This window comes from Cherax quadricarinatus, chromosome 99 (genome assembly GCF_038502225.1).
Source record: "Cherax quadricarinatus isolate ZL_2023a chromosome 99, ASM3850222v1, whole genome shotgun sequence".
NCBI classification, from domain to species: Eukaryota; Metazoa; Arthropoda; class Malacostraca; order Decapoda; family Parastacidae; genus Cherax; species Cherax quadricarinatus.
This window is the reverse complement of record NC_091390.1, coordinates 378,153-390,527: the sequence shown is the minus strand read 5'-3', so window position 1 is coordinate 390,527 and position 12,375 is coordinate 378,153. Positions and strand designations below refer to the sequence as shown.

The window sequence follows — 12,375 nt, the reverse complement described above, 5'->3', positions numbered from 1 at the left end:
CTCACAAAATAACTGTCCACAGTTGTCTGTTTCTGTCTCACAAAATAACTCCAGTCATCTGTTTCAGTCTCACAAAATAACTCTCCACAGTCGTCTGTTTGTCTCACAAAATAACTCCACAGTCGTCTGTTTCTGTCTCACAAAGTAACTGTCCACAGTCATCTGTTTGTCTCACAAAACTCCACAGTCGTCTGTTTCTGTCTCACAAAATAACTGTTCACAGTCCTCTGTTTCTGTCTCACAAAATAACTGTCCACAGTCCTCTGTACATCCTGGCAAGCTCAACAAGTCTCACTCCAGTCTCATACTTCTGTATTATTTCCTTCTTCACATCTATGGTGTTTCTCACTTTCTTTACCACAGGGGTACCACTAGCAAGTTTCTTTGGGCCCATGGCAGCTTATTTCACAGCCTCACAAGCACTAAACATAATTAAATAATCGTAAAATGTGTGAATGAGAGCTCAGGTTACTGTTCACTCAAGCATAAACAAAGCTAGACTGCTCATGGCGCCTGCGCGGGGACGTGGACAGAGTGGGCCAGCAGACAGGTCCCGTACCCGGCGGTCCGAAATTTGAAATTCGTTCGATTTTTGGTACACAGTTTGTCCGAAAAATGGTCTTATTTTCGAAAGGTTCGATATTTGGTACGTTCGATTTTCAAGGTTCCACTGTATATAAATTTTTCCACAAATATAATTTGTTTACATGTTGTACTGCATCATATTGACAGTTTCTCTTCTTGACAGACCTTTGCTGATAAGCTTCTGGCACAAGGAAGTTGGATAATGCCAATTTTGGTGGCGCTGTCGGCCTTCGGTGGTTTGTCAGTGCACATTATGACATCTTCAAGGTTAGTCTTATTACGGCATGTTAGTTTTATTTTGATGCACATCTCCACAAGGCAGCGCAACCTGACAAAGAAGTATCGAAAATTTTTCTTTTTACACTTAATAATTTATACAGGAGGTGGACAGGCACCTAAAGTCAGTACCTGACTAGCTGGGCTGTGGTTCATACATCAGTTTGTGTGCAGCCAGCAGTAACAGCCTGGCTGATCAGACCCTGATCCACCATGAGGCCTGGTCTTAGACTGAGCCTCGGGGGCGTTGACCCCCTGAAACTCTCTCCAGGTATACTCCAGTACCTTGCTGATGGTATTTTGGTTGCCTCTTAGTAAGTAAATACGTTAGTTGATGTAGGTAGAGGTAGACATAAGTACAATTAACATACATAGTGTAAATTATCCACCAAGATAACCCAAAAAAGTCAGTGAAAGTGACTTATGTCCATGGTGGTCTTTGTAGTATCTTATGGCTGATGGAGGAAGAATTCTTCTCCACTTCCCCATGGATGTTAATGTAAATGATGGCTGGAGATATGTATTCCAGTTTTTGAACTACAGTATCTGCACACCTCTGGCAAGACAGTGGTGGAGTGAGTCATGATGAGTGTTTTTTCTTTTTTGGGCTGCCCTGCCTTGGTGGGAGGCAGCCAATGTGTTAATAAATTCGTTCATACCATTGGATGTTGCTTATTAAGGTAGAATGTCCTGAAGACAGAAACACATTCATCCTCATTCATTCTCTTGCTGTTTTGATAATAGTAGTAGTAGTAGTAGTAGTGATAGTATTAGTAATAGTAGCAGTAGAAGTTGTTTGTATATTATCTGTTTCCCACCAAGGTAGGATAACTCAAGAAAACGCATTCACCATTATTCACTCCCTAGCTGTCTTTTCAAATTTATTTTTAACACACTTGCCATTTCCCACTGGCCTAGAGTGATCCAAAAACGATGAAACGTTATCACCGTCCCTCCCCGGCCACTGTCTTGCCAGAGGCATGACAGTACTACAGTAACACTTCACGTTTCCCAAACAGTTCTATAAAAATTTGGTTAGAATTTGTCCCCTGTGAGCTATAGGTCTCACAGGTGATTAAAATGCAATGAAAGAGGGAATACATGTAGTGTCACTTTTTCTAACAAATTAAACGCATGCAACATCAGGGTACCATTATTTGTAGACTTTTTACCCTCCAGTGTATATAGTTCTATAGTCTTCACATTATGTCCTTGAATTTGTATTGATAAAGCCACTGGATGGCAAAACGTCTATAAATAAAGATACCCAGATGCTGCAAGCATGTCTAATTGTACATCTTGTCATTACTGTATACCGTACATGTACATCTCATGTTCTGTACAGGAGGCCTTGTTTATATGGCTCTTAGGTTCCTGACCCTATATGGTAAGCAGAAATTGCCAGTGGGTGGTAAAGAGCATTTTTTCATAATCCAGTGCATCTTAAATGATGATGTGTTTACACTATCATATATTAAGTAGTCAATACTGACACATAGGAGACTGAAACTTACGACAGTGTCTCAGTTCAACTTGGACCATTAATTAGTGATGCAGAAGAGTGAAGTGTGGGTCTAATTAATAGTCTGAGTCAAACCAAAACATTGCCATTAGTCTCATTCTCCTGTGTGTGGGTTATTTGTTATTGGTGCATCAGTCACCCGGGTGTGGGCTTGTTGGTGCCGTTTCTTTGTAGGGTTTAAAAATATTTTCTCAGATTCAAAGTTTTATTTTTCTGCAAAGTTTACAATGTGTGATTTACATGTTATAAAATATTGTTAACCACAAAGAAAGCCACTAACATGCCTGAACATTTCTGGCAGATTAGGCCTAATGTTTATGCACTACTTAGAACTAGACATATGTTATGGAGCGGTAAATTTTAATTATTCATTATTTTACCTTATTACAACACTGATATCTTTTTCTTGCCGTCAGGTTGTGTTTCGTCGGAGCTCGTCAAGGTCACTTCCCAGACTGCCTGGCATTAATCAACTGCAAATGCAATACTCCGACCACATCGCTGGTGTTTCTTGTGAGTACGACCTCCATATCTGCGGGGAATATGTTCCAAGTCCTACCATGTATGCCTGAAACTGTGGAAAGTAGCGAATCCGATATATGTCATTTTTCATTCATATACATACCTATGATAATGTTTAATTCATAAATTACACATGGGAAGCGCTTCACGGCTTCTCTTAGGTTCTGAAAAGCTGTTGCTGTCACTACTATTGGGTCATTATTAAGCAAAATTAAGGGTTATTTTTGGGCCATGGTAGACCTTGGAAACTGAATCCATGGATATGGGGGTTCTACTGTATTTTTTAATGACATTCCGTCTGTCTTTCCTGAGAGAGGTATGAGGTAAATGACAGGTGAAAGTGAAACTGAAATTTAAGGTATAGGTGAGGGAGTAAAGTATAAGGGTGTAAGAGGCCACTCTAGTGACCCGCAAAAAAGAAGAAACTTGTTCACCATCATTCATTTAATTGCCGCCTTCCCATTAATATACTTGCCTATTTACTCGTTTATTTGTGGTTGCAGGGGTTGAGTCAGCTCACCTAGCAGTAAGTAGGTACCTGGGTGTTAGGTGACTGTTGTGGGTGGCATCCTGGATAGGTCAAGATGTATGTCAGTGGTGGCCAAAGGGGAACCTACATTTTTGTGGCCCTGAAGCTGGAACTGTTATGGGGTCCCTGATGCTTGGACTGTTATGGATCCCTGAAGCTTGGACTGCTATGAGGTCCCTAAAGCTGGAACTGTTATAGGCCTACATGATACCCTAATAACCTTTCAATTATTATTTTAACTATTATTTTGTATTGAATTACCCTATACAGTGGACCCTCGACCAATGATGGCATCGACTAACGTTAAATTCGACCAACGATACGTTAACTCTAACATGCTGCCTTGACTAACGTTAAAAAAACTTGACTAACGATAATCATTCTCGGGTACCAATTAATATCATTAGTCGAGGGTCCACTGTATTATTATTTAAAAAACCCTTCTTATACAGTAGACCCAAAATTTTTAATCACTGTGGACTAAAGTTGCTTCTGACACTCCTAATCCTGGAGGTACGTATTAGGGTGGTGTGGTGGTGTGTATACTTGTGTGTATACTTGTGTATATTCTTGTGTACTTGTGGTGTGTATACTTGTCTACTATGGGACAATTTCCACTGATGCACAAATATCTCATTACTAATTGCGACTTTTATGTTCTCAGGGTCTTCTATCGTTGGTGTACTTGTGTACAACGAACATCTACAGCCTGATCGAATATGCTAGTTTCGTGGAGAGTATGTTTATCCTGTGCAGCATAGCGGGACTATTGTTCTTGAGGTGGAGACAACCTGATATGAAAAGACCTATCAAAGTAAGTTGGTGTTTAACTGTTTGGTTATTGTTGGTTATTGTTGAATATTGTTGATTTCTGTTGATTGTTTAACCCTTTCAGGGTCGAGAGGCCCTCTCCTAAACTTGTTCTCAGGGTCGAAAATTTTTTTGAAAAAAAAAAAATGATTTTTTCTTATGAAAAGATAGAGAATCTTTTCCCGATCATAATGACACCAAAAGTGTGAAATTTGATGGAAAACTTATGGAATTATGCTCTTGCAAAGTTAGCGGTCTTGACGATGTTTATGCATCGATGATTTCGCCCACATTGAGCCCTATTTTCGGCCAATTCCAGTGTACTAGTCAAAAAAATCATAACTATTTTGCTAGAACTCCATTTTTTCTATCAAATGAGTACAAGAAACTGCCCGTTTACTGATTCCAACTATCCAATACAGTGGTCAGAAATTAGCAATTTTGCCAATTTCACACAAATTTCAAAAGATGCCAATTTCCAAATAGGGTCCAGAATAAACAAGACAGACATTCCTGGCACTAAAATAACATTTCCTCTGTTCATTAGTCACATCCCCAGGCTCCTCTTACATTTCTTTTGCTTTCGACTTTGAATTATTATTCTCACAAAAAATAGAAGATTTACTGTTATGCAGACTACTGCATTAGTGTAGAAATGGTATAAATAATATCAGCGCACTTGTGAAAGAATATTAGACTCACCAGTTGACGTGTATTGGACGCTTGGCATGATTTGTTTACTCTTGAACTTCGGCAAAAATCGAACATTTCTGCTACTTTGAGCTCAATTTCAAGTTACTTTTCATTGTGAAACCAATCAAAATCATCTCAATTTCTGTAATATGTCTTCCATTCTACAAAATGAGACCAGGAAAACTAGAATACAACCATAAATACCATATGAAAATACAGTGCAAAGTCGCTGTTTTAAACCAAAAACATGGTTCTCATTATGCACTGTGCTGCAGGATTTTTTTTATACTGCACACACTGACCACATAGACCCATTCTGTCATATGTAGGCCTACCAGCTTTCTCCTGCTAGATCTGAAGGAGCTAGAATTTAGGTGTACTAGTACGTCAATAACCCTGGTGCGTAAGCCATACTAGTACGTCGGAAACCCTGAAAGGGTTAATGTACAATAGAATTTTGATTTCTTTATGCAGTACATATACTGGAACAATACACAAATAACTCGCACATAGGAGAAAGAAACTTTTGACAACTATTTGGTATGACTTGTACCATTAAGTAGTAAGTGTGTCACTAATTAATGGCCTAAACTGGACCAAAATATTGTCTTAAGATTCTTTCTCCTCTGTGCAAGTTATTTGTGTATTATTCCAGTCATGGTATTCTGCCTTTTTGTTCATCACTAATGTAGTTTACATATAACTGTACTGCTCCATAACCTGTGTCAATTTAGAGCAAGAATTAGTATTAGTCTGCCCAAAATGCCTAGGCATGCTAGAGGCCTTCCTTGTAATTAACATTTTAAAACATGTAAACTACACATTGTGAGATTTGCAACGAAATAAATATTTATTATTATTATTATTTATAATAAAACATTGTTAAATAGTTAAATACAAAATAAAATCACTTGTATACATTGCATTTTTGGCTGGCTAATCCTAATTCTCAAAGCCTTCTAAGAACTATACGCAGACTAGACTCATGAAATTGTAATGACACGTAATGGCTAACGTGTCGGTCTGGAGTTTTAAGACTCTCTGAACGCAGGTTCTAACCCCACCTGTGGTAAGTTTTTTATACACAGACTATTAAATTGAAAATCGAGTAATACATCGCTAGATAGTCAATGATCTCTTGAATTAGCATACAGACTGATGCTAGGAAAATTATATACAGCGCTTGTGATGACAACCTTATACTGGAAAAAAAAAGTGTATAGTATACAGATAGGATCCAGCTGTATATGTGGGTGTGTGGGATGACCTGTCTATTATAAAGGATAGTACCTATAATGTTATCTGATGTAAGAGATAGTACCTATAATGTTATCTGATGTAAGAGATAGTACCTATAATGTTATCTGATGTAAGAGATAGTACCTATAATGTTATCTGATGTAAGAGATAGTACCTATAATGTTATCTGATGTAAGAGATAGTACCTATAATGTTATCTGATGTAAGAGATAGTACCTATAATGTTATCTGATGTAAGAGATAGTACCTATAATGTTATCTGATGTAAGAGATAGTACCTATAATGTTATCTGATGTAAGAGATAGTACCTATAATGTTATCTGATGTAAGAGATAGTACCTATAATGTTATCTGATGTAAGATATAGTACCTATAATGTTATCTGATGTAAGAGATAGTACCTATAATGTTATCTGATGTAAGATATAGTACCTATAATGTTATCTGATGTAAGAGATAGTACCTATAATGTTATCTGATGTAAGAGATAGTACCTATAATGTTATCTGATGTAAGAGATAGTACCTATAATGTTATCTGATGTAAGAGATAGTACCTATAATGTTATCTGATATAAGAGATAGTACCTATAATGTTATCTGATGTAAGAGATAGTACCTATAATGTTATCTGATGTAAGAGATAGTACCTATAATGTTATCTGATGTAAGAGATAGTACCTATAATGTTATCTGGTGTAAGAGATAGTACCTATAATGTTATCTGATGTAAGAGATAGTACCTATAATGTTATCTGATGTAAGAGATAGTACCTATAATGTTATCTGATGTAAGAGATAGTACCTATAATGTTATCTGATGTAAGAGATAGTACCTATAATGTTATCTGATGTAAGAGATAGTACCTATAATGTTATCTGATGTAAGAGATAGTACCTATAATGTTATCTGATGTAAGAGATAGTACCTATAATGTTATCTGATGTAAGAGATAGTACCTATAATGTTATCTGATGTAAGAGATAGTACCTATAATGTTATCTGATGTAAGAGATAGTACCTATAATGTTATCTGATATAAGAGATAGTACCTATAATGTTATCTGATATAAGAGATAGTACCTATAATGTTATCTGATGTAAGAGATAGTACCTATAATGTTATCTGATATAAGAGATAGTACCTATAATGTTATCTGATATAAGAGATAGTACCTATAATGTTATCTGATGTAAGAGATAGTACCTATAATGTTATCTGATGTAAGAGATAGTACCTATAATGTTATCTGATGTAAGAGATAGTACCTATAATGTTATCTGATGTAAGAGATAGTACCTATAATGTTATCTGATATAAGAGATAGTACCTATAATGTTATCTGATGTAAGAGATAGTACCTATAATGTTATCTGATGTAAGAGATAGTACCTATAATGTTATCTGATGTAAGAGATAGTACCTATAATGTTATCTGATGTAAGAGATAGTACCTATAATGTTATCTGATGTAAGAGATAGTACCTATAATGTTATCTGATGTAAGAGATAGTACCTATAATGTTATCTGATGTAAGAGATAGTACCTATAATGTTATCTGATGTAAGAGATAGTACCTATAATGTTATCTGATGTAAGAGATAGTACCTATAATGTTATCTGATGTAAGAGATAGTACCTATAATGTTATCTGATGTAAGAGATAGTACCTATAATGTTATCTGATGTAAGAGATAGTACCTATAATGTTATCTGATGTAAGAGATAGTACCTATAATGTTATCTGATGTAAGAGATAGTACCTATAATGTTATCTGATGTAAGAGATAGTACCTATAATGTTATCTGATGTAAGAGATAGTACCTATAATGTTATCTGATGTAAGAGATAGTACCTATAATGTTATCTGATGTAAGAGATAGTACCTATAATGTTATCTGATATAAAAGATAGTACCTATAATGTTATCTGATGTAAAAGATAGTACCTATAATGTCAACTAATGTAATAAATAGTACCTATAATCTTGCTAGACTATAACTTATAATCATGTACAGTAATATGCTCTTGTAGGCTTAAAATAGGCCTAAGCTTGCCAAAAATACCCTACATAACCACAGGCTTTCAACGTGTTCTCAAGTGTCACTCATTGCTGTATAAACAACGCATCATGTGTAAATAAACCCGTCTTGTATAGTGTCGGACAAATAAATAAACCTGTCTTGTATAGTGTCGGAGAAGTAAATAAACCTGTCTTGTATAGTGTCGGAGAAGTAAATAAACCCGTCTTGTATAGTGTCGGAGAAGTAAATAAACCTGTCTTGTATAGTGTCGGAGAAGTAAATAAACCTGTCTTGTATAGTGTCGGAGAAGTAAATAAACCTGTCTTGTATAGTGTCGGAGAAGTAAATAAACCCGTCTTGTATAGTGTCGGAGAAGTAAATAAACCCGTCTTGTATAGTGTCGGAGAAGTAAATAAACTTGTCTTGTATGTTGTCGGAGAAGTAAATAAACCTGTCTTGTATAGTGTCAGAGAAGTAAATAAACCCGTCTTGTATAGTGTCGGAGAAGTAAATAAACCTGTCTTGTATAGTGTCGGAGAAGTAAATAAACCCGTCTTGTATAGTGTCGGAGAAGTAAATAAACCTGTCTTGTATAGCCTCAGAGAAGTAAATAAATCTGTCCTGTATAGCCTCGGAGAAGTAAATAAACCTGTCCTGTATAGCCTCGGAGAAGTAAATAAATCTGTCCTGTATAGCCTCGGAGAAGTAAATAAACCTGTCCTGTATAGCCTCGGAGAAGTAAATAAACCTGTCTTGTATAGCCTCGGAGAAGTAAATAAACCTGTCTTGTATAGCCTTGGAGAAGTAAATAAACCTGTCTTGTATAGCCTCGGAGAAGTAAATAAACCTGTCTTGTATAGCCTCGGAGAAGTAAATAAACCTGTCTTGTATAGCCTCGGAGAAGTAAATAAACCTGTCTTGTATAGCCTTGGAGAAGTAAATAAACCTGTCTTGTATAGCCTCGGAGAAGTAAATAAACCTGTCTTGTATAGCCTCGGAGAAGTAAATAAACCTGTCTTGTATAGCCTTGGAGAAGTAAATAGATAAATTAAAACCTAACAAATCCCCAGGCCCTGATGAACTGTATGCAAGGGTTCTAAAGGAATGTAAAGAGGAGCTTAGCACACCTTTGGCTAATCTTTTCAACATATCACTACAAACTGGCATGGTGCCAGATAAGTGGAAAATGGCAAATGTGATACCTATTTTCAAAACAGGTGACAGGTCCTTAGCTTCGAACTATAGACCAATAAGCCTAACCTCCATAGTGGGAAAATTTATGGAATCAATAATTGCCGAGGCAGTTCGTAGCCATCTTGAAAAGCATAAATTAATCAACGAATCTCAGCATGGTTTTACAAAGGGGCGTTCCTGCCTTACGAATTTATTAACTTTTTTCACTAAGGTATTTGAGGAGGTAGATCATGGTAATGAATATGATATTGTGTATATGGACTTCAGTAAGGCTTTTGACAGGGTCCCACATCAGAGACTATTGAGGAAAATTAAAGCACATGGAATAGGAGGAGAAATTTTTTCCTGGATAGAGGCATGGTTGACAAATAGGCAGCAGAGAGTTTGCATAAATGGGGAGAAATCAGAGTGGGGAAGCGTCACGAGCGGTGTTCCACAGGGGTCAGTGTTGGGCCCCCTGCTGTTCACAATCTACATAAACGACATAGATGAGGGCATAAAGAGCGACATCGGCAAGTTTGCCGATGACACCAAAATAGGCCGTCGAATTCATTCTGACGAGGACATTCGAGCACTCCAGGAAGATTTGAATAGACTGATGCAGTGGTCGGAGAAGTGGCAGATGCAGTTTAATATAGACAAATGCAAAGTTCTAAATGTTGGACAGGACAATAACCATGCCACATATAAACTAAATAATGTAGATCTTAATATTACGGATTGCGAAAAAGATTTAGGAGTTCTGGTTAGCAGTAATCTGAAACCAAGACAACAGTGCATAAGTGTTCGCAATAAAGCTAATAGAATCCTTGGCTTCATATCAAGAAGCATAAATAATAGGAGTCCTCAGGTTGTTCTTCAACTCTATACATCCTTGATTAGGCCTCATTTAGATTATGCTGCACAGTTTTGGTCACCGTATTACAGAATGGATATAAATTCTCTGGAAAATGTACAAAGGAGGATGACAAAGATGATCCCATGTATCAGAAACCTTCCCTATGAGGATAGACTAAGGGCCCTGAAACTGCACTCTCTAGAAAGACGTAGAATTAGGGGGGATATGATTGAGGTGTATAAATGGAAGACAGGAATAAATAAAGGGGATGTAAATAGTGTGCTGAAAATATCTAGCCTAGACAGGACTCGCAGCAATGGTTTTAAGTTGGAAAAATTCAGATTCAGGAAGGATATAGGAAAGTACTGGTTTGGTAATAGAGTTGTGGATGAGTGGAACAAACTCCCAAGTACCGTTATAGAGGCCAGAACGTTGTGTAGCTTTAAAAATAGGTTTGATAAATACATGAGTAGATGTGGGTGGGTGTGAGTTAGACCTGATAGCTTGTGCTACCAGGTCGGTTGCCGTGTTCCTCCCTTAAGTCAATGTGACCTGACCTGACTAGGTTGGGTGCATTGGCTTAAGCCGGTAGGAGACTTGGACCTGCCTCGCATGGGCCAGTAGGCCTTCTGCAGTGTTCCTTCGTTCTTATGTTCTTATGTTCTTAAATAAACCTGTCTTGTATAGCCTCGGAGAAGTAAATAAACCTGTCCTGTATAGCCTCGGAGAAGTAAATAAAACAAAAATGCATCAAAGGAAATGTGCTAATGTTTCTCCTTTAGATTTTAGTAATATTTCACACCTTCTCCTGGAGTTTACCTGGAGAGAGTTCCGGGGGTCAACGCCCCCGCGGCCCGGTCTGTGACCAGGCCTCCTCCTCCTGTATAAATTACTAAATTTAAAAAGAAAAACTTTTGTTCATCTTTTTAGGTCACCTTGTCTCAGTGGGATACAGCTGGTTCGGTGAAAAAAAAAAAACATACAATGTATACTTTAATATTCAAAATTAAACATAAATTGAAGTGATATACTAGAGCCAGAAGGATGTGATTAGTATAAAACAAAATTGGAGAAAATTTGGGTAAAAAAAATACTCCAAAGTTCCTTTCAAATAATTAATTTTTTATTACCTACAGATCAACATTATCATTCCGATTATTTTCCTGCTGATCTGCGGCTTCCTGGTGTTTCTTCCGCTCTATGTTCGACCTCTTGAAGTGGGCATGGGTATCCTCATCACAGCTTCGGGCATCCCTGCATATTTCCTATTTATCTACTGGCAGAATAAGCCACAGTTCATCAAAAGGGCGCTCGGTAAATATACAATACCATTGTGTACGGTGTCGTGTTTTGACGACACAGAAAGAGTAAGGGTTGAACCCATGGTGAGTTGTTGAACTCCAGGCCAGTGTGTTTATGACTGGGCCAGGTGGCTACTTGCCATGAGTTCAAACCCCACCCATTCCCTGAGCTGTTTGCAATTGTGTTGTTACAATATCCTGTTATGAAAATAAAAAATAATGAAAATTTTTTAGACTTAAAAAATAGTTGGGATTACTTAGAGCAATATGGCCCATTAAAAGTTTAATCTGTTACAGTATCTTTATTACTGGTCAATAAAAATGAGCCTGGCCTATGGCCGGGCTTTGGGAGAAGACTCTCGAAACTCCTCAAAGGTATATAAAAGGTATATAAACATCAGAATTCAGAATGGAATTTAAATGAATTAAAACATATTCAGAATGAATTCTGAAAAAGGTATTTTAGGGAATACCTTTTCATATGCAGTTTTGGGACAGGCCTGCAAGTTGAACCGAGGAGCTGAGTAGTAAGTAGGTACCTGGGTGTTAGTCACCTTACACCTGCTGTCACTGTTCACCTAGCAGTAAGTACCTAATGGTGTCTCATCCTGGGGACAAAATTGACCTAATTTGCAAGAAATGCTCAGCCTAACAAGAGGCTTTCTATATACGTAGTTGTATGTCATTGATGTCAGCTATAGTCTGTATACCTTGTATATGTACAGTGGATCCCCGCCTTACGATCAGCTCCCAACTCGACCAGTTATGTAAGTGTATTTTTGTAAGTGCCTTTGTACGTGTATTTTTGGGGGTCTGA

At 37.2% G+C, this 12,375-nt stretch overlaps 1 protein-coding gene and 1 long non-coding RNA gene across 2 annotated transcripts in view; both read left to right on the top strand.

Moving 5' to 3' along the window:
- LOC138851076 (uncharacterized) overlaps positions 1-12,375 on the top strand; it is a 47,359-nt gene that overhangs the window by 25,571 nt on the left and 9,413 nt on the right. The gene's annotated exons all lie outside the window — the stretch shown is intronic.
- The window catches only part of LOC128704804 (solute carrier family 7 member genderblind), a 34,125-nt gene that overhangs the window by 12,337 nt on the left and 9,413 nt on the right, over positions 1-12,375 (top strand). Inside the window, exons 6-9 of the mRNA XM_070079488.1 lie at positions 749-852; positions 2,800-2,896; positions 4,099-4,248; positions 11,394-11,571. Coding sequence (XP_069935589.1) covers positions 749-852; positions 2,800-2,896; positions 4,099-4,248; positions 11,394-11,571 — 529 coding nt within the window. The remainder of the gene's footprint in view (positions 1-748; positions 853-2,799; positions 2,897-4,098; positions 4,249-11,393; positions 11,572-12,375) is intronic.